The sequence below is a fragment of the Catharus ustulatus genome, chromosome 7 (genome assembly GCF_009819885.2).
Source record: "Catharus ustulatus isolate bCatUst1 chromosome 7, bCatUst1.pri.v2, whole genome shotgun sequence".
Classification (NCBI taxonomy): domain Eukaryota; kingdom Metazoa; phylum Chordata; class Aves; order Passeriformes; family Turdidae; genus Catharus; species Catharus ustulatus.
Window position 1 is genome coordinate 9763034 of NC_046227.1, and position 23297 is coordinate 9786330.

Sequence of the window (23297 nt, forward strand, 5' to 3'; positions counted from 1 at the left end):
TATGCCAGACTCCACAGGCCACCAGAAATCACTTAGCAAAGGAGATGTCAGAAAGAGTATCTTGGGGTTTCTCTAAAGGTTTTAAAATGCTGCAAAAGGCAGAATGATCTAAAGGTACTCGCTTAAAAAAGGACGTTACAGTATATTCAGAGGCACAATAAAAGAGATGATTTACAAAGCAGATTTTGTAAGAAGATTTATTTTAATTAAGTGATTTCATGATGAAACATGGTCTTAAACAAAATAGAGATCAGTATGAAAATAAAATTATACACAGAAAATTCTTTTCCCCAAATGTTTTTGAGTAACAGGGAATACAACACAACAGTCCTGTATTCAAATTATGTAAATCTGTGAGCAGTCAAACATTATAGTACATTCCTTGAAGCCAGGCACAATGACACACATTGTGTGCCCCTGTAACACACTCAACACATCTTCTATCTGTTCTCTCTGCCTCAAAGAAAAAAAATCACGAAATGTAATGCAATGTAAATGGGGAAAAGGAGGGAAACCATCTTAATGCTTGAAGCATGTATTCCCCATTTAGTGTTCTGTGAAAGTCATGTACCAAATTCAGATGAAACTTAAACTGGCTTGTAGAAAGATAGAAAAACTTGGAATTGTATTTGATATACAGTCTTGTGAACACTTAACTGAAAAGTATGGAAAGGATTAAAAAATACACCGTGTTCTACTTAAAGCTTAGAAATAAATATGCACTCCATATTCTCAGTGCCTGAAATTCTTTAAAAACAAAGAACTTGGTATAAAATTATATCAAGTAATTGTCAAAAATGAGGAAGATGCACCTATAATCCTGTTAGATTCTGGATGCCTGCATCCCCACTACAAAAACTTGTAAAACTCTACACACTTTCAAACATGTTGAATAACCCAAACTGTAACCTAGCAAGGCCAGGAACATCGACTGACTTGGGGGTAGCAGTATTCCACACCACAGCCCTCACTACCTTCTTTTCCTCTAAAGATCTCCCTTTCCATACTGTACCAGCCCTTACAAGTACAAATGTTCAGTCAATTATTCAAAAAGCAGCCTTGCTGATCAGAATTCATGGATGCCCTCAAGGCTATGTCATTCCCAGGAAAAACAGCGTGCAAAGAAAAAGCATCCTCCAAGTGTGATTTATGTAGTTAATATTATCATAATTCTCCTCCCCCCTGCAATGCTGATAATAAACAGCAGTCTCCTGAGTGTTGCAGACTCATTGCAGAAAAATGTCCTGCTGTATGGAACTATTGAACCAGTATGGTTCAACATGGGAGTTGTCTTCTCATTTAGGACTTCAAGTTTATATAAAACTCCTACCATCTCAGTAACCATGCTGAAGAAGAAAACTCACAAGGAATTCTTCTTTTGATTCATTCAATAATCTTGTCTTTTAGGTAAAAAAAACAGGTCAACTTTTAGGTACAGAAACCCATAATGAAACCCTCCCACTCTCTTACACTGTATTTGTTTGGATAATGTCATTAGAGTGTGAATGGAATCAAGACTTGCATCAGCTTGGCTAAAGCTACCTAGGTCACTGAGAATATTCTAATTACCCCAAGTAAGCTTTGGGAATGCCACATCGATCCTTGTCTTTGTGGAAACGCACAACCATAATGCAAACATCAAGTGTCTTTAAAAAAAGACTTAAAAATCTACATTTTGACACATCTAAACATTTTTGGCCGATCACATTGGAAAGGAAAGTCACCATTGGTTGTGATGATTTAACCTCTTATCAGAAGTTACATCCCTTGCCAAATGCAGACAGTAATAAACAGTACTTGTACAAACAAAAGAGGGCTTCCAGATACCACCCTTATTTTATTTAGAAGCCTTAATTTTTCTGAAAATAGCCCAAATAAAATTTTAAAAAATTTAAAAAAAACCAGTCCCAATAAAACAAAACAAAAAAGATGAACCACATAGAAGTAAATTTTCTGATTGTGTACTTAGATTTTCAAAAGCTACTAATCAGTTAAAGCACATCTTGCAGTTGCAGTAACCCCAATGTATTTCAGGATGAACAGTCATTCTTTACTAGGTACATTATCACAGCCTAATTTTCAAGCAGGAAGTATCCTGTTTTATATCCCAGAGGTCATCAGAGCTCACTGTCCTGCTCCCTGTCCTCGAAGTGCAGTCCTTTTTCTGTGCCTACACTCAGACTTGTCTTCACTCCAGCACTCCTCCTTGGCTGTATCTCGTGTGCTGTGTGGAACTGCCCTGCCTTATCATTGCAGCACCTACAATTGCATTCCTTCTTAGAATTATTTATGAGGCTTCAGAGATTTTTTTTCTTATTCATACAGTAATCTGCTTTAAAATTAGTGAGCTCCAATGTCTGACTGCAGTCAGCACGGCAATCAAGTATGGTGATGTCTCACCAAAATCCTCTTTTATTGACCTTACACTACAGGATGGGCATTTCTAACTATGGAAAATGTAATTCTCATTTAAAATGGAAGATGTTGAATAGTCAATGGAGTGTGTCACGAGCTGCTTGTATTGCAACTAGCTTTTGGGAAGAATCCAGTTCAAGGGCTGCATGAGAAAGCCTCCAGTTCCTGTGGAAGGCACAGTCCTCACTACAGTAACAGATCTGCTGCTGCTGTGATTTTGGGATCAGAATCACCTGCCTCACTGCAAAGGTTCTGCACCCATCTGGCCAACAGCCTGGGGCAGCCCAGGGGGACCACAAATTCTGGCAATACAAAACATTGCAAGCAAAATCCCCTGCCTCATTAATTTTGCAGAGCCAAAACCAAAAGACATTTTACCCTTGGACCTACTAAACTATTTTCAAAAAAACCTTTGTGATTATTTTTCTTAAACCTCTCAGTCTTAATATCAGTGTAAGAGTCATCCTGTCGACTCTGGACTGAGGGAGCTGCTTTTGAAAGCAAATACAAACCCAGAGTCTTACTGTGATACTACAGCTACAGTCAGTGTAGGTGGTCAGCAATTGTCTCTGGGTGATTGTAGGATTATGTGCAATCAAAAGGGACTGGATGGATGGCTTTGTAAGGCAGCCCAGAATAAGGGAGACCAGAGTCCTGTGGAGTTCTGTAGGTCTATACATTTAAAAGCTAATTGATGTCAGCACAAAAGTATGTTAAATTAGTTGAACAATATACCTCCTGAGTGCTTAACAAAAGCCTCAAAGTAGGCAAGGCTTTTTCTAATATGGGCTGAATGAGAAGTTTCTCAAAGTTCTGAAAACAAGAAACAACTGAAACCCAAAAGGTAAAGTTTGATTATTCTGAAGTTTTTTAACAGATAAAAGGATTGAGAGCAGCATAGCTTGGTTCCCTTTCACATCCATCATAGCTTTGAGAAATTCATCAGAACGTCTAAAGTCTCTAGTTAAAAATTTAGTATAATTATTCTGCTATAATCTGAAATGAAACAAGTTCAATTTTTGAATTATTGACTTAGAAAGGGGCTAATCAATGACTGCAGCAACTATTTCACAAAGTCCTCAGGAAGTATTTTTAAATGCATTTTGAATACATACAGATACTTCAATGGATTGTAACCATTCCAGGAGTCCTTGACTGTCATCCTTTTGCCAGCAATCAGGAGAAACCTTTCTAAACAGTGGCCAAAAAGTCAGTCATACAAAACAGAATTATCAAATCATCATGACTTTACCTTGAAATACCTACAGCATAATATAGCTCTGAGCAAATCCTGTGAAGTAAAGTCCTTAAAGGAAAATATTTAGGAAAAATACTAAAAATGTTTAAATAAAAAACATTTCATAGCAATGAACACCCAAAATAGTATTAGCGTAGTGCCAAAATTAGTCAGTCTAAAGCTGAACAGAAGCACTATCAAGTTTATGGTTTGTCTGGAAGACATGCAAAATATAAACTATCATTGTGAAAATTCTGTGTTTGGAGGGTCAGCATTGTAATTCAGCATACTGCTAACAAAAGTGGGTTATATTGCCTTTAAAAGTTATTATTTTCCTTGGTTATTTAAATATACTAATGTATATTTAGGTTTCCAGCAAACAAGTCATGTCAAATTCAACCTCCAAAATTCTTTTTTGTTGTAAAATATTTAGGCAAAAGGTTAGACTAGTCCAACAGCAGCAACTGTGGTTGCACTAACAAAATTGTAAAGAATTTTTTGCTTAAACTAATGAGCCAGTCAACCCATAGCACTTCTGCAGTTCTGTTTTACAGCACATAATTGAGCCAAAACACAAACGGTTTAAGAAGCCAGCTTTGAGTAATTCTTCTGAAATTTTGCTTGGAGTTCAATTGCTTGCCCAGAGAGAAAAGGGTGAGAGGGGAGACAAGGGGAGACAACAGTAGATGAAAGCTACATCTGCAGTCTTATGACTGGAGATCAACCTTCTGCTCAATTCCCGTTAGTGCTAACAGGAATATACTAACCCTCCACATAAAAAAAAAAAAAATGTGGCAGGGAAAACAACACTATTAGTATAAATTAATGCAGGTAAGTTTCATTCACTGAAAAGAAGTAACTTGCTTTGTGCTATGGGAAATAAACTTACACTGGCCATTCAAACACAGATGCTGAAGATTCCCCTGATGTGAACAGGGATTCCCTCAGTCCAGAGACAGCATGCTTCAAGCAGCTCCATAAAACTGCAGCTACCACTGCAGAAACTCAGTAAACATCTGCAATTAATACTGCTGAGATTACATTTAACAACCAGATGATACCATTGCAAATGCTTCAGAAGGAATTTTCTTAACTTTTTTAAAGGATTAAAAATACATAAGAAACCACAAGCCTCTTCTCTCTCCTATAATTTTAAACTGAGCAAACTACCAGTCCAGTGCTCTGCCAGTCCAACTCCTACCAGAAGCTTTGTGTGATGTCCTGCCAAGATGCTGCTGCCTAGATTTTCAGTTTCCCCGAAGATGTTCCCCGCCCCTGTGTGCCCAGGGTTAACTGCTGCCATGTGGAGCTCATGTGGTGCCCCTGAGCACGCCTGTGAATGCAGAAGAGTTCACCCCACATACCCTCTAAGCCATATTTACTTTTTTTATGGTAGGGTCAGTACAAGGATAATGAAAATTATGTTTAAAAGCAACAGGAGGCAAATATTTGATGAATACCAAGGAAAAACAGCAGGCAGGGAGGGGGTGGGGAATAAGGTCTGGATTGAAAGGCTTTCCTGCCCTGCCCTGCCCTGCCAGGTGCTGCTGGTGGTGTGACAGATGGCTGTGCCCTGCCTGCTGTGGGCAAAGGCACCACTCCCCTCACAGCTGCTGGCCTGCAGGCTCTGAATGGGTGACTGCTTGCTACAGCAGGTGCCACACTGCACAGTTTCATTGATTCCAAGCTTTTGTGGTGTATTTAGGAGTGTTCTGGCCCTAACCTGACTGCCAGCAGCGCCAGGTGAGCAAAGCACACCTCTGCTGGGGAGAGAGGGCTGGCCCTGGGGTGTGGGGGACAGGAACCACTCTGCTGCCAGCCTGCCAGGCTGCAGTGACCTGGGAGCTGCTTTTTGGCTGGTGATGTGCAGCTCCACTTCCCAGCAGAGCAGGAAACATGGGCCCCTCACTCAAATTCCTGCAGGGATGTCCCCTGGCAGCCTCTGTGTGATGGAGATGCTGCAGGTTAAGTTAGTATGAGCTGTCATTGGCTGAAGAGATTCTTCCATCTACTTTTTTTCCTTCCTAAATGCAAAGCTCCTTAGCACCACCTGGAAAAGCTCTGAGGAGATACAGAGCTTTGGAAAGGCTCCCCAGCAGTTCTCTGCGTGGACCCTCATCCCTGCCACACCGTGTCATCAGCAATAGCATCTTGGTTGCCTGCTGCAGTCAGCTGCAGGACAGGAAAGCTGGCTTTCCCTTGGGACATATTTAATGAGAATGGCTTCCAAAACCAAAGGGAGAACATTCCAAGCAGTTGCCAGGAGATGTGGGTATTTGACTAAGCTCAAGCTTCCTTTCCTATGCTCCCTCCTTGCTAATCCCTTCAGAGCAGCAGCATCACTTACACTGCCACAAAGAGCCAAGTGCTCGAGGCAGCACAGGGAGCTGTACCCAGCTGACACCTCAATCTTCACTCAGCTTTTCTAGAGTTCCCCAGGGGATGTTGGCAGCATAGGAGGAAGCAGCAGCTTCTCCTTAGTCTCTCTTGGGTTTAGTGCTACAAAGATTCTGGAATTTTTTTATTTATTTCTCTGTTTTCTAACTGACAGCTGCCCCACTCGTGGCCTTGTCACATCTTCACAGAATATCAGATTATCATGGCTGATTTCAATTACTTTTACATGCATAAATACAGAACAAATGGCTGCAGTAGATATATTTAAATAAAAATTGACAAGATGCATTTATTGTTTTAGTTTTATACAAAAGCATAACTTAAAAGGCAAACTAGTATAAACTTACTTTGTGCCAAATATTTAAACTTTTCATTCCAAAGAGTATCTGGTTCAAAACTTGTAGATACAGTTTCCACCTGGGAAATCTCTTTTTTAAGACCACAGATAACACAGTATTGTAAAATGAAAATTCTGTAGTCTTTCAACCAATCAGAAGTTGCATTCTGCTCCAAGTGCCAGAGTTTTAGCTACTGAGTGAATGGATCCCATGAAACATGAGCCATGCTGGAGTGACCTGCTGAAAAGTCAGTTTGCCTACTGCTCATTCATGTTCTGAAAAGAGATGTGCATTAGGACCCATGACATGCAATCTTAGCAAGGACTGATAAATATACGTGTAGAAACAGGGTGATGTGTTTGGATTTTTCTTTGCTACTTCATACCAGCCAGAAGTAGCCTAAGAAAACCTAAGTTACTTAAGAGAGTCCCAGATGTCATGCAGAAGCTCAATTATTCTTGAAATAAAAGAATGCTTTCCCCTTGATTTTTCTTTTCCTGTGCACATGTGACACTTCCTCAGTAAGTGTGAAGGATTTTCTCAGTCACCACCACAGCTGCAGCTGCCTCCTGCCTCGGAGGGTGGACTGGCAGTCTCTGCTGACAACATCTCCAGGGATGCTCGCCTCCGCTGGGAAAAACCTCCCACCAGAACAAGCAGGACACCTCCCTCAGATGCCCCTTCAAGAGCCTCCAAAGTGAGAAGGTTACTTGAAAAGCTACTTTTCCCACAGAACAGGGCTACCAAAAGGGCTGGCACAGAGCTGGATTCGTGCTCTTGTCATCCAGTATCCAAGCGCAACTCCTGGAATTTGACAATGTGGTGGATGCAGCGCGTGACAGCAGCTGTGCGAGAAGTGGAGCGCAGCTGCACAAGTGTTCCACAAGACCATCTGGAGGAAAAGTACCAAAAATAGAAGCGAGCAAGCCTCGTGTACTTCAGCAAAATTAAGCATAAAGAAATTAGTGCCCATGCAGTGTTTGATATGCCATAAAAACTGCTTCAAATAACATTGGATAAGAAAACTATCAGTGAAAATGCAAGCTTGGACACTACGAACAATTTACATCTTGTAGGTGTTCACTGATACAGGACAGTGGCATTATGACCAGTGGCTCACCTTAAAGAAGTTATTCATGGTTTTCCAAATGAGCTAGTGTTTTACAGTGCTGTACAAATAAAAAGTTGTGGGGAGCATATGAAATATCTGTATTAAATTCCACTGCATTAAGTTATCCAATGCATGAAAAATGATCCAGATGCATTTAAAATAAATGCATATTATAATATCACATATAGTATTATAAAATTATTACTTATGTGCACAGTCCTGATATCTATAGACATGGCACTGTGAAGAAAGCCTGGTTCCTAAGCATTTTTATAGATATTTGATAGTGATGCAATTTGCTATCAGTCAGATCATAATGTCCCTTCAACTTTGGTACATTCAGTGCAAAATATTTTCGGGAGTTGTTTTACTCTTATAAAAATAAAAGGCATTTTTTTTCCCTGGAGAGTGCTTAAAGAATAAACACTAGCAGAATGTCTGTTCAAGCATGGAAAGTGACAAAACAGAAATAACACTTTTGTTTGCTTGTTTCCTGTTTACACTCTAAGAAACATAACATAATGAACCTATAAAAATAAACAGAAGTCACTGTGTTAGGGTTTTTTTCCTGATATGCTGTGATAAATTGCTAGTTTCTTCTTAAAATAGTTTCCATGCAGTATAAAGCATAAAATCAGTCTTATTAAGTTATTAAGTTCATTGTAACAGCTCGTTTTTTGTCATATACACCACTGGCAAATGCATTTCCACAAACCTCCTCAATGCACAAGCCGTTGTTGTTACCTCCTTTGTTGCTGACTTTCCTTCCAACTCACTTCTGCCCCAGGAACTTGAGCTCTATGGTGTTCCCCATGCAGGCACTCGTAGTCTTAGGTAAAGCAAGTGTTGGATATGCTGTTATAACATATGGCATAAAGTAATGTACCTTCATGAATTACAAAAAAAAAAAAAAAGAATTTATCAAAGTTCATTTGTATGCTTTTTTGATAATTTACTGGGTAGGTAAGGAGCTGAATTATTTTGCATTTTGACTTGAATTTTCTATTCAACAATTTTGATGAAATCCAGTCCTTGGGTACATGTCATTTTGCAGTAGCCAGACGGATCACAACATGGCATCACATTTCTGGTTTGCTCAGAACAGAAATTTAAGAGGTGTAGCCACCTCAAAAACCCATGGATTGCAAGACTTGGCTTTCCCTTGGCACACCAGGCACACTCTAGTTTCATTGTTGAGAATTCTGCCACTACCACAATGCTTTTTAATTGCTTCACAAGCTCCTTCGTGGAACCTCATTATTTGAATTGCACCATGAAACAATTTTCCTCTAGGAAATCCGATACAAAAGTTCATTCATTCCTTGAGAAGACAGATCCACAAAAGTCCAATGAGCTGGGCACTGTGGTTTGTGTATCACTCAAGTCCAAAAGTACTTGTCTCTTCTACTGCTGTCAACAGTTTTTCATATAACATAGAGAATGATGGGTAAGGGGGAAGGTCCAGACGATTGAAACAAGTGTGAGCCCTGAGGGGAAAAAGAGAGAGGAGGTGAAGAAGTGCATTATTTGAGAAGTTCAAAAGAGAACACACAGACTGGTATGTGCTTGAATAGAGATGGGCAGATAGTATTCTTTCAGAAGACTTTGTTCTGTCAAATGATGTTTTCCAACTGAACAGGTAGTGAGGTTTAATCTACTTTCTTCTCATTAAAATAAGCCAGTAAGAAGCATTTATGAAGCTCTTTAGAAACATACTGACAGTCCAAAAGGTATGGGATAAATTTTATCCATCAAATGTGCATGAGGAAAAAAAAGAATGATTTGACATAGTACAATTCAAACAGTCTGGTCTGAAATCTTGGCTTTAAATGTGTCCTCTGAGACGTAGCCTTTTCTGTATGGATGATACTTGAATACCGCATTTGTAATGATAAACAAGATATTTCCATACATCTCCAGATCTAAAGGAAACAATCCCACGGTGGTAAGAGATAGAAAAATTAGATGCCCTTCCTCCTACAATTTCCTTGGCATATGGATGATGTCCTTGAGGTGTTACTGCTTGTGCTGATATTCCCAATGGATATTTTGGAATTACACAAAACCATGGATGCACCAACCTCTAGCAGCCACCCTGCTTTCTTAAGAGAGTCACCATGCAATTTATTTCTCAGTTTTTGAAGTCCATCTACCTCAAGTTTGTTGACACACTTGGAACTGTCTCTCAAAACCTCTTCCAGGGAATGAAAATGGAGTTAGAAATGTTTCTCTTCGTAGTGGAATAATGGATATCATTGCCTGACCTCAGGGCATGCTAAGGGTGGTACTTTCTAAAAGGCTGTGGTGGATGAGCCTGCTCTAATGACATAAATAATGTAATTATCAATGTGATGGATTCTTGAGGATGAAATGATGCAAAGAGAAACTGAAAGAGGCATCTCTTCTGCTCTAAAGCTTTGTAACAAAGCCTCACTTTAGATTGAATTTAGCATTTTGGCAGGTCTCTGTTTACAAATACTTCATTCTTTTGCAATAAAATACATCATACAGTTATTTATTTAAATTCAATCCAGCTGAAAACCAAACTTCTCCTGCAGTGCTCTGCCCTTCATCAGTATGATCTGTATTAAGTGTAAATATGTAACATGTTAATGGAAGGACTGAACAAGCTCCCTCCTCACAGCAAATGCAACTCCTAACCAGTCCCAGAAATCCAGCTGTCTACCACAGACCCATACAGACTTCCTCTGAGCCAGAAAATGCTGCCCTTCCATGTGAGCAAATTCATTAATTGCCACTTTAGGTGCCTCTCAGCTCCCAGCTCTGGGAATGGAACATGGAGTGAAGTGGGTTAATCTCACTTGTTAAAAAACCTGAGAGTCCATTACAAACAGAAAGTTCTTGAAGCTGAAACACCCACTCAGTTACAGCCTTGTAGTGTCATAAAATATCAGGCTGAAGATAATGTATACACAGCACACTAGGTCATGCCATTATTATAAACACAGTCCAAACACCAAACATGCAATCACTTAAAAAAACATTGCCTTTAGCACCCTCCCCAAACACAGTACCCTTAGAAGAACATTGCTGCTGCATGCTGTGTAGCAGAGATGGCATTTCCCCACTCTGTATTGCAGGGCTCTGGTAAAATTTTTCTACCCAGCCATCTCTCCAAGGTTCCTGGAGGAAAGCTCTCTTTTTTTATTCCTCCTTTGCCTTTCCAAAAACTTAATAAAATAATACGTGTGGCATAGATTAAATTATTCCATTTCCCACAGAGTACTTTAAAAAAATTGAAAATACTCTCTTTTGAAGAAAAAGACCAATTTAAGCCCAGCAGCAAATGGAACTCAGTGATCCCTTCAATTCAATGTAGAGTGTTGAAGAGTCTTAGGCAATTAAGAGCCTAACCACATGCTTCTGCTCCATGGGGCTGACAGCCACTCATTAGAACTATGGATCATGCTGTGTGGGCTGTAAAACCACAAATTATAAAAGACACAGTATATAATTAGCAAGGGATTCATTACGAACTGGTTTAATAGTAAGCTGGCATGTTGTTTACATTTATTAAGAGAACTGAGTTTTATCTTATTTTGAGGGCAATTTTGAAAATGGAATCACTTACTGTGGGAAACCAAGTAATTAAGAAGGACAAAAACAAGACCTTTGTCTTCTGAGGCGATGCATGCCTTTCCAACCCCAGTTTCCTAAGTCCTTGAGACAAATGCATTTTTTTTCCTTCTGGGTAGTATTTTCCTGTTCCAACATTTCAAACCACATGGGCACTAACTGTCCATCTTCCTGGGCTCACATCTTATGACAACATAAAAACCCATCCTGGTTCCTGAAGTCTAAATTTCCAGATTCCCAATTAAACTCCCGTTCATTTTAATTAATGTAGTTAAAGAGACTGATTTAGGCTTAAAAAACAGTAGTCAGACAAATATAATTTTCAAGTGAATCATCACAGGCATGAATAAATAATATACAACAATGAACCTGGAAGCAATTTCTCAGCTTGAGTGTGAATTGAAAGAGTAGCAGTCCCTCCCCTAGTTCAGTCTAATCTGCAGTTCAGTGCAAAAGAAGGAAGCAGAAGTGGCACTGGGGTAGCAGTAGTTAAGCTAGACCCATAATAATCAATCTTTCCAGGGCATTGTACATGCTGCCTATTCGTGTAAAAGAGTGATACAAGCTCAGCAACCTGACCTGTGCCTCACAGAAATCTCACTATTTGGATTCAGCAGAGCTGATTACACAGCAGTCAGAACAGTGGGAACTGGGCAAACATCTAGTGAAAACTTCTGTGTTTACATTCACAGCTGCTCAGGCCACAGCCACATACCTAAGTGACTCTCCTAGCTGTCCTTTGTGTCTCAGACCAGGAAGAAGAGATGGGGATGGATATTCTTACATGTTTTCAGCATTGCAGCAGTGTTTTTAGAAAGAGGAAGAAACGAAGTCCACTGACCTGTTAAATCCTCACTTTTGCCACCGAGCACTATCAAATTTCACAAGCACTCCTGCTAAGAGGGCAATTAGCAAAGCACAACACTGCTAGGAGTGATGGTGCCTTAACATAAAAGCCTTAGTTATCTGAGAATCAATAAGAGTCACAGAGTCCTAGGGCAGCGTTCCCAGCAGATCCAGCGTTGTGTTTACACATGCTGGGCTCGTTTGGAAACCTTTAGAAAGTTGCTACTCGGGGTTGTAGTTACTGATGTGTTACCTCCAAGCCAGGGTACCTGGTGTTTGCAAAGGGAGTCTCAGAGGCTGCTGAGACCCAGGCTGAAGCTGCACTGCATCCAAGAACTACACATGTAAAAATGCAAACAGTGCTTTTGGCTTGGGGCTTAACCCTTTTAAGCACTACTACTATGGAAGATGTTTCATTTTTTATGAGATCAAGGTTCTCCATGTGTGAATACCAGGAACTGCTTGCTCATGATGACTGTAGGTGTTTGTCACATACAGCTGTTTTTATTTTAATTCTCACATTTGTATGGTAAAAACCATCAAGAGAGACAAAAATCAAATGTTTCTCAACCAAGGGGAACAAGTAAAATTTCAACAAACTATACAATCTCTTAAATGTGAGAAGTTGGCATTTCCCCTAAACTTAATGAACACCCTATGATAGCAAAGATTCTCAACGTGTTTCTCCATATTGCACTTTTGGAAGCAGTTTCATTCTGCAATTTATCACAACAAGGGTTCTTCATAACCTTTCCAGAGGAAATTTTGAACATCCTGTTCTGGCAGGTCCTGACCTTTTCCATGCTGCAAGCTCTGCTTGCAAGCACCAGGAATTTCAGCTTCAGAGAATATATTTGGAAAAAATCATGCAATCTCTTTTCTTACTTAAACTCACAACAAAAAAATATTTTTAATTTTCAAGTCAGAAATTATATTTTTTTAAAAGTCACAGCTTTTACTTTTTAACCAGAATCAAAGCTAGTCCAGAAGCCAATCATAATCAAACTATAAAGGAGATTAATTGGGCTACAAGATATTACCAGGCCCCCAGATGATATTAGAGTATTTGATATGAAATAGCGATTTTCAGGATTTGGATTCCTTTAATCCTCAGTTGCCTGGCTCTCATTTGTGCTGTAAAAGGAAAGATGGCTCTGTTTAAAGGCCACCTGCTGTGCCTGTGGATTTCACAGCTCCACTTCTGTGTCCATGACCTTCTCCATGCAGTTCTGATGGCAGGAGCCAACCCAAGAGACATTTCTGCCTCTGACCTTCTGCTGGAGGAAAACCCTTCAGGTTGTTGGTCAGAGAGACTCTGAGTGTCTCTGACCAGCACCCTGTGTCTAAGATGAGACTCTGAATGCAAGTTATTCCTGAGGTATCTTGTTTATGAGGAGCAAAGAAGGTTTATGATTAGGGTTGAGTTTCCTCCATGGATGAGCCCAGCTCAAAGCCACTGTACATGGCACACTAAAGCTGAGGCCTGATTAAGCAGAGTTAGGTTGCCCACACTAATCTGTGTCTAACCACTCCTAACCCATTCTAGAGGCTGCAGAATCCCAGAACTGGGTGAAAGAAAATCTCCCAGCTATCAGTCTAATCACAGTAGAGAAAAGACAAGAACCTGTCATTTTTTGTCAATGAAGAAACCAAGCTGAAGGTGTTTTTTCATCATTCACATGTTATTAGTCTAGTCCTGGCATTGTTACCATGGACCTTTAAAAAGAACTCTTTTTTAACTAATCTTTTCATCCTACTCTTCTAAACCCGCCCTACCCAATATAAATTCCAAGGGCTTGCACAATTGAGCTCCTGTTTTCATATCTTGGACTCTCATACTGTTCCTTTACCCTCTTCACCTATTTCAATTGATCTTACTCGTTCTCTTTGAAATCCTCACCTTCTCTTCTCTCACTTGCTGCTTCTGAAGCAAAATTACTCCCTCCCACCTATTCTGCATTCACAGCTTGCCTCTTGAGTATTTGTTAACGCTCGGTATCAGACCAAGCAGAAAAATTATATCACTAAACGATACTATAAAGCCTGGGAGCTTTCAGTCACACATAGTCACAAGAGCTATTTCATTTTAATTCAAATTAATTTTTGCTCACAACTTGTGAACTGTATGTTCAGTAAGTCAATACTTGCACATTTAATCAAATGCAGCAAAGAAAGTCAGAAGATCATTTTCCATGAGCAAAACACTACAATATGGATGTCAGCCACAGTTACACTGCCTTGTCCACCTTAGAAGAACAAAACTGAGTTCAAACCAAAAGGGATGCATCAGACACTGCAACAACAGGGAAGGAAATTTGCATGTAAGGGAAGGTATATTTGCCTACTCAGTGAAAGCTTGTTAATGTTTGTCCAACAGCTGATGTGTTACCCCAGAGAGCAGCACAGTGAAGCCACCCTGGCATGAGCACCCAGAGCTGTACCTTGGAAGAGCAGTGATCTTCCCCCACTTCTCCACGCAGAAGCGCCTGGGCCCGTTGCTCCCCCGGAGAGAGGCAAAGCCTTCATAGGGAATGCTGGACGTGCCTGTGACAAACTGGCAGCACAAACACACGTCAGGACAGGCCTGGGCTGTCACACAGGGGCTGGGGGAGGCACTCAGCAGCACACCCACTGCAGCCCAAAGGCTTTGGAAAAGCATTTGCCAAGCAAGGGAATTCGTGAGGCACAAGCAACAAATGCTACTCTACATGGAGGCTAAGGGCAAACAGACCATTTCCTGGCTGGGCTCTAGACGAGGCAACTTAGCAGATTACTTTCCTCTGAAGGGTTTCTGCTGCATAAATACTGTGGGATAACACACTATCAGTATCCAGTTACCCAGACTAAAGCCAAGTGAGATTTTTGCTACCGTTTCCTGCATTAAAAGGAATTAATACAAAAAGTAGCAATGTCTGGTGGCTTCATGTTATGTCTTTCTAGCTATATGGATTTCCACTGCTTTATAAAGCACAATTTACTACTGTATGAAAAGGAATAAATCCTGAAGGTTAGGTATGCCCACTGACATTTGCTGAAATACTGACTGGTGAGCAGTTTTATTCACAACCTGTCATGAACAGATCAAACATAGCTTTTGACACATCAGAGACTACTTAATTTGTAACAACTTGGATATTATAAAAACTTTTGACTAACAGATGTGATAGGAACATACAAGCAGACATTTCTGTCTCTCCATCAAATTAGATGTTCCACACTGCCTTTTTATAGGCTTTAAAAAAATATTTAAACAGAATAAAAAAAGAAAATCCTTCATAATTCAGTGATCAGATTAAAATTCTGAGTTGTTAAAACTAGCAGATTTCATATTAGATCAATAACACGGTACAGCTTGTAGTGGAGGTTTGTCTGTTTCTTTAAAGACAGCATGGATGTAACCTGAACTTAAGAAATTTAACTCAATAGTAAACCCACATGTACAAATACTCTTCTGTTGAGATATTTTGTCCTCCAGCAGCAGGGTGACTGGAACCTGCAGGTTTAGTGAAAATGGAATTGGACTGACTTTAAGGTTTCCATCATTATTTTCTAATTTGAGGTCTTGAAATTCTATCTAAGCTTTCTCCTTCCTAAGCTGTATAAATACTATTAACATTTCTACCTAATGACATAACCAATTACACAGTTTTCCTTTTCTATCTCTAGAAGTCTTAATGTACTTTTAATCAAACAATAGTAAAGGATTATTGACATCAGCCATTGTATCTTAAATGTACTTTTCAACTTAGAAATCTATAAAAATACCTGGGAGCTTCTGTCACTCGAAATTATTACATTTAGCTTCTGACTCAGGCTATTCCCCCTAGCAAACACCACCATAATTTTTGGGTATCCTAAACTAGGGTGGGGCTAGTTTAGCACCAAACTTGAATTATTTTTACACAGATCAGCTGATTTCTTACCTGTAGAAGTCTTAGTCGTTGTTCATTGTTGAACCTTTCCACAGCAGCCCAGAACCACCGAATTACAATGTGATTGTCATGATAACCTGTTAAAACAACAAGAGCCTCTATACTTTTAGGTGCTATGAAAGTGGAGAGGGAATAGTAAGCTTTTCCTAGTTTCTGAGTGACAATAATGCCATATTCTTTATCTAATTGCATCAAAAGGCAGGAGGTGAGAGAAAAGTACTCCTAGAATGCTTAAAAATCCTAAAGGCAGAGAATGAATATGCCATGACAAAAAGAAGTGAGATCCCTTGTGCAAGCATTTCTTCCATTAATCAGTCACTAACAGGAGTGCCAATTCTTGAAATATTCCAATACTGTGCAATTTATTTATCCAAAGTTAGAAATTATGCTGTAACCATCTCTCTCACAGTATCTCAGTTCCCAAATCTTCTGTTGTTCTCAAATTGTCTCAACTATTAGCCTGCAGCCACTGGGATTTCTTCTAATTTCCTGTCAACTTTAATTGTGTTAAAAAAAAGGAGGAATATCTGACTAAGAATGACCACCATTTCCATTTCTCTGCCAAGTCTGGGAGGTACCCTCCCAGTGTGCAGCTCAGCATGGTTCTTTCTGTAGGGAAGAGCTGCAAGGGGATGCAATGAAGCAAACTAAAATGGACAAATTACCTTCCGCTAAGACTATTTTAACCAGAGAAGTTCAAAAGTTACTATAAATGTATCTCATGCCACAGTCCTTTACTGTCTTGAGAGCTGGGAAGTTCCACAGTCCCCAACACTCTCACTGAACAAGTCAAAATTCAAGTTACCTCCTCTGTACTCTGTATTATTTCTCCAATCACTCAAGTCAATTTCTGCTGTTCCAGCTATAACCAGTTCCAGTTCTCTGGCATCAAATACAGACACCAGTCTTGCATCAACCACCTGGGAAAGGAAATAAAATGTATCAGTAATTTTTCATGTACTGAGTTGTGCCTCCCCATAAAGTCTGTTACTAAGGTATTTACCAGGTATCATTTCATGTAATTCAGAATTCAGGTTCTGTCTTTTTAAACAATCAAGTCTCAGAGACCCAATGCAGAAACAGAGCAAGGATTCAATGCTAATCATGCAGTGATTGAGAGTATTGTCCAGTGCAAAGAAGATACATAACCATAGTCTTTACATAAATGACTGAAAAAAAATTATTTTTACCCTCCCTTCCTCTTCCAATATCTGCAAGGGCACTTCTGATTGTATTTGGGATCCCATATTTTGGAAATGTATACAAGGAGAAAACCATTTTGGAAGGAGAAAGACAGTGAATTTAATTTTGGAGCATTTTACCTCATAGAAACCACGAACTAGACTTTCTGTTTGTTGTACAACTCCTCTCTCAATTCTCCATTTCACCATTCTCTCTATGTATTCTTTCTTGTTCTTTTCAGTGACTGGGATATTGGCACCTCCTGGTTTTAGTTCCCGTTCTGTGATCTTAGGATAAAAAATGACCAAGTGACAATACTGTTATTATAAGGACAAAAGAAGGAATTCTAATAATTTGAATTTTTAAATCAAAGTAATTCCTCAAAATCACTAACCAAGCCTCACTAGTAAACTGGCATATGTGAAGTGAGAGAATATACAAAAAAATCTTTTTTTAAAAAATAATATTTTAAATTTCATTTACTATGAGGAACCTTCAACATTAGTCTTAAGAAAAGTTGAGAAGAATAAACAATCTTTACAATTACTAAAGTAGTGAACTTTTCTGAATAATACCTTAACAAAGGTGTTGTAATGCCTTTGAATGGCAAATTTGCTGCAATTAAATTCAAGTAAACTACTTCTAGCAAAGCAATCCTAAAGTCTGATATTTCAGATACTCTCCAGAAAGTGTCCTTAACCAGAAAAACACGTTTGACTGGGTAAAAATAATTCCTCCTTAGATTTCAACATTGGTTTCACCAGCAGGAATTTTTAAAGTACAAGTTCAAAGCAGCATGGAGGGACACTTTTTCTTCTGTCCAAATAAATGTTTATCTAGCAGTAGAATGCACTGCCAAGGAAATGAAGAATCTTGCACACCTGCCCAAAAACTTCTTCATTTACAGTAAACGTGAGATCTAGGATATCGTGTATATCATTGTCTTTCATCCACTGCAAACTCTGGTGAAATTCCTCATCCAGATATTCCAGGTCACTCAGGTCACAGAGTCTGACAGAAGAAAGAAGAAAACACACAAATGCAGATGATGGCAGCAGCCTGTGCTCAGTAACTAAACTCAGACAAAACAGATTGTGAATGGGAGCCAAGAGAAACATGAATAAAGAGGACAACTTCAAATCTCTGTTTATTTGCCTGGTAACAGCAGTTACTGCATAACACAAAATCACTATGTAAATATACAAAACTCCAGAATTTAATTTGAAGACACTTTGCTTCTTAAGCTTATGGTGAGCCTGCCCCATGTTTCCTGTGAAGCATATTTAGGAATTATGAAAATACATACACTGAAGAGACAAAGAATTCAAATAATAAAAGAAATTGCAAGATTGTTTTAACAACCAAGCAGTGTCCTTTTTGTTCCTGTGGTTACACTGCCTCATCTCTCATCACTTGTTGAACTGCTTAGATTTCCAGCTTAACACAGAAATATCTTTTTACCTCTTGCTATACTTTCCCTTACCTTGTCTTTCTTACTAAAATGATGATGCTAGCATTTAGGTGTTTGTAAAATATATGTGCAGTAGGAACTGCTTAATTACTCCCCACTACTTGAACATGTAATGTTTTATAGAAAAAAAAAGCTTCCAGACTTCTCAAAACCAGCTTTCAAATAAAAAGTAAAGCACCTTCAGTTCATTAGGTCTTAGGTTTCAGACATGCTGAGCAAGCACAGCTCTCATTGTTTCAGCCAGAACAGAAGCAGTAGTTCTGGAAACTAAGTCTGAAGTTCATCAAAGTACAGTTCCTCAACATGGAGATTGCCAACAATCAGTCTACCTCTGAGAATGGATGGGGCAGTCTAAGTTAAGAAGTGATTCATACCCTGTGAGTCATTACATGACGAATTAATAAGAACTTTATTAATATTTGGAATAAGCTCACAGCACTGCATTGTACATCTTTAAATCTAAGATTTTGTAGAAGAAAGGTGAGAATGGGGCTAAAACAAAACGTGAGGTTCTCATACTGATCACAAGCATTCTGAGGTAGTGGAAACAAGAAAATTTTTCAAAAAATTCATGGATTGAAATTTATCAAATTATAAATAATGGCCTGTCTCTTCTGTCAATAAAGCATCATAAATAACCCATACACAAAATGGCATCATTGATGGGGAAGGAACCAAACAAAAGATGAGACAGAGCAATTCTACTCACATTCGGAGGAGGGCTTTATAAAAGGGTCTGGTAAAAAAGGCATCCAGCAAATACTGATGTATCAGAGCAAGACCAAGAATTCGACCACTAAACCTGAACCTGGAAGAGAAAGAGTTACAGACGTGATACTGAAACTTTGTGGTTGGTACACTGCTCTGTCATCAAAACTTGCATGTATTTCCAAACAGCATTATTAAATCAGACAGCTATGTCTAAATTGTGGTATTTTTGTTTATTTCTTGGGTTTCTTTAATATTCTCAGTAAGACACGGGGAAAAAAAATAAAAAATAAAAAAAGCAAGTTTGCAGGGTATGGAAAATCCTTCAGATACCTAGGTTACAACTGCTCAAAACTGTCAAATCCATGTTTAATTCAATCAGCCCCTGCCAGAGCAGCCACTTTATAAATGCATTATCTCCTAAAAATGATAGCCACTGTCTATTTTCATTTCACACCCCTACAGGATTAACTTGTTGTCATGTTATAGAAAGGCCAAAGGTTTTTCCACTCTTTCCCAGACTGACAGCTCATGCTGCCTGTCTTTCCTGCCTGCAGTGGCTCCTTGCTCCCTCTTCTGACTGTGGTTAAGGAGTTCCATGGATATTGTCACAAAAGTGCCAGAAAGTTTTTCATGTATTGCAGTTCTCTCCAGCTCTATGTCAACAGGATCTAAATCTCCTTCTCTCACCTCTCGCTTTCTTCCCTTACTATTTTCATTTTGTTGGGTGTGTAAGGAGGAAGTTTGCCAGGGTTGAGATCAGATGGCAGCAACCTTGAAATAGGAGGGGTCTTTGCAAATATTCCCATGAGAATCAAGATCCACTGTGAACCCTCTTCCACAATTCTAGAACTAGATTAAAGTCTTGTGGATTTTTTCCAAGTAAATGTTTCCTGAACTTTCTGTTTATGTATCCTTTACAACATTTTTCTTGTTAAAAATAGGGCTTTATTATACCTGCTTGTACAACGTTTGCAAGATGAGGATGTGACATGCAGAGCCTTCCCCTTTCCATGTATAAACTGCTTGTCACAGCTGCATTTTCTGAATTCCCCCTGGGGCTGTACAAAACCAGCACTCCCTGAAAGAGATGGGGTCATGCCTCCTATATTCCCAAGGTCTTTGGTCCAGCACTGCAGAAGCCAGGGATGAATAAAAAACGTTGGCAGAAGCTGCATATAAGAGTTTTCTCTCACCTTTATGCCAGGCTGTTCTGCCTTTCCAATAGAGACTCGAAGGATTGGAATTCAACAGCAAATTGCTTCAACTAACTGAACTGCCAGCCCATTAATTTTCTTTTAATTTGTAAAACCAGTAAGGAGATTTCCCCTCTGATACTCATTCTTTATAACTGGCTTTCAAAAAAGAAGAACTCAGTGCATATCTGTCCTACAGAGATGAGCAGCTGTCATTCCACTATTAATGTAATCCAACTACTTACACAGCAGAATTCTCTGTTAATAGTCACAGCACAGCTTTACAGATTTATGGTGATGCCATGGCTTAAATGGACTGAGGGTGATTTAAACTGGCTTATAATTGTGAAAATGGGATTATGCAGAAATCCTTGACAACTATTTTAGAAGCATGGGTGAATGTACAGACTGTTTCAAAGCTGTGTGATCAGCAGTCTTCCTTCTACCCTTAATTAAGATATCACCACAGATTTCCTTAAATAGGTATGTTGGGTTTTTTCCACTGGGTAGATCTCTGTGCTCTTCAGGACAACTCAAACAAATTACGTACAGTAATAACGTTACTGAAACCTCCCTTCATCTCCTTAGCTGACAAAAAGTCAATGCATTGTTATTTTTTCTTGGTTTTTTTTTTTTTTTCTAATACACAAGAGGTTAATATTGCTTTCATGAAATGCCTGCTAATATACAAGAAATGCAGGGAGTTGTGTTGTGAGACAATCCCATGGTACATGTTCCAAATCATAATTTTGCTGACCTTGTGAGAAATAAGATCATTTAAAAACCACAAGAGAAACCAAAATTAAGGAAGTCTAAAGAAATGCAGTTATTCTGCTGCTGGTTAAAAAGATCAGATTCTGTGTCACATGTCCGAGCAGATTTGAGCAGTTGTTCTACAAGTGAGAATAACAGAAAATGTATGTGAAAAACAAAAAGAAAATAATTCTTACCATTCATGGTGATTGTCTACAAAAGCAGACATGGGACTTATTTGTACTGTGTAGGTATCGTTGGCTGAGTATTCAAACAAACCATAATACGGATTGAAGAGCTCCCTGGACACCAGGAAAAAAAACTCTCTTGATGGTCCACTGTAGTCCAACCTTTACAGAGAAACCTGACATTACTATGAAGCAAGAAACTTTTTTTTTTAATCTACATTCCTTACATTATATTTTGATTAAAATTTCGTAAGGTTTTAACCAAAACCCTTATCCGTGCAGATTGCCTAATGCCAAAGTATGTGGAACTCTCAAGGGACTATTCTAAAATGGAATGGCTTGGAGGACTGGAATGAAGTTCTCCATGTGGGCTGCTCTCAGAAAAAAGCTTTGGCTCAAGCTGTAATGGCCTCTTTGCCACAGGAATATAACCAATTGGGGGTGGGGGGATGGGGAGGAGGAAAATGATGAAAAGAGCCAAAATCAGACTTATCTGCATCTGACAAATTAACAATGAAAATAAACAATGGTCATATTTTGTCTTTGCAGACTTGCAACCATAGGACAATTTGAGGGATAATATTTCTGTTTTCCCCAGCAATATAATCTGAGATTACTTCAGTGATTTATGTTTCTTGGTCTAAATTTTCTTGTCTGTCTTCCAAACTCGAGTGTATTTAAATGTCTTTTGGAGAGTGCACTTCCTTTGTTGGTTTTTTTGTTGTTGTTGTTTTCTTTTTTTTCCCCTGTTTCAAGATTCCAGTTCTAATGAATCTAAATAACCCCTTCTTCCTGAATGATAAACAAACTCATTGCTGACAATGCACTGAGACTGAATTGTGACATTACTCTGCAGGTCACCAGTGAAATGAGTTAGCTTAATGCTCTGTTAGAGTTGGAAAACAGAAAACTAGGGGTTTTCCAGAGGAGAACAGAGAATATTATAACCCTAACAACTAGATAGATACATCTTTTATAGATAAAATATTTAATATTTGGCAAAAGTACTAAGACAATGCACAGACAGAAGTACCATAGAGAAGGTCAGCTTTCACAAAGAACTTCTGCTACAAATGTTTTGGCTCAAAGTTTTACAGAAGACAACTACAAATGAGAGTTGTTTTGAGGATGAAGTTGTCAGGAAAATAAAGGCTAGGTGCCATTATCAAGTTGAGGACAAACCCTCTTTCCTCAGCTGAATAAAAAACATTTTCCCTTCAGTCACTTGGAAGCATTTCACTTCTGTTAAGCTTCAGCAGGGAAGTACTGAAACAGATCCTTACTCCAGCAAGAAGGGGTAGGTTCCATCAACAAATCAGAGAAAAAAAAAAACCTCAAAAATGGTTTGATACCATGGAGAACTGTTGGATCTTAATCTTGGCATGAATACCAGGATCAAGTAAAAGGTCACCTGGAAGACTCTTGCAAACTTCTGGGATAATCAGACACTCTATGAAATCCTGAGATAGAGAGGAAACTGCTTAACTATCAGCCATTTCATACAACTCCCTCTGTATGCAGTTACTGTGAGTCATGTTAAATAAATCAATCATGAGAGTCCTGCACTGCCAGTCAGATTTATCCTACAATTAAAGGCTTGGCACAAGGGTGAGAAAACTTCATACAAGAGGTATGCAGCCACACAACAGCTGCAACTGTGGGGCATTTGGGTATTCAGGAGAGTGTATGTTGATGGCAACATGACTCATGTCTCCTAGGAAGCACCATTAATACTTCAGATTTACCACTCTTAAATGCAAAGCAGCTTCTCCTAGTAGTTCAAAGAGCTCAAGAAAAACAAGGAATGATATTCTATCTAAATTTTCATAATCTATCACCACATGAATTATGAGTGTATAAAAATCATTAAATGAGCATCACAATTGATGAGTATAGAAACTGAAGATTTGAGGAAGATAACATTAT

General features: G+C 39.0%; 1 protein-coding gene across 2 annotated transcripts in view; it reads right to left on the reverse strand.

The window, feature by feature from the left end:
* Nucleotides 1-6308: 6308 nt before the first annotated feature.
* The window catches only part of HECW2 (HECT, C2 and WW domain containing E3 ubiquitin protein ligase 2), a 149480-nt gene continuing 132491 nt past the window's right edge, over nucleotides 6309-23297 (reverse strand). For both annotated transcript variants that reach the window (XM_033065441.2, XM_033065442.2), the window contains 8 exons: nucleotides 21381-21533; nucleotides 19236-19334; nucleotides 17937-18066; nucleotides 17196-17342; nucleotides 16679-16793; nucleotides 15865-15950; nucleotides 14383-14495; nucleotides 6309-8985 (listed from right to left, as the gene is read on the reverse strand). In XM_033065441.2, the coding sequence (XP_032921332.1) occupies nucleotides 8874-8985; nucleotides 14383-14495; nucleotides 15865-15950; nucleotides 16679-16793; nucleotides 17196-17342; nucleotides 17937-18066; nucleotides 19236-19334; nucleotides 21381-21533 (955 nt within the window). In that variant the 3' untranslated portion in view covers nucleotides 6309-8873. The remainder of the gene's footprint in view (nucleotides 8986-14382; nucleotides 14496-15864; nucleotides 15951-16678; nucleotides 16794-17195; nucleotides 17343-17936; nucleotides 18067-19235; nucleotides 19335-21380; nucleotides 21534-23297) is intronic.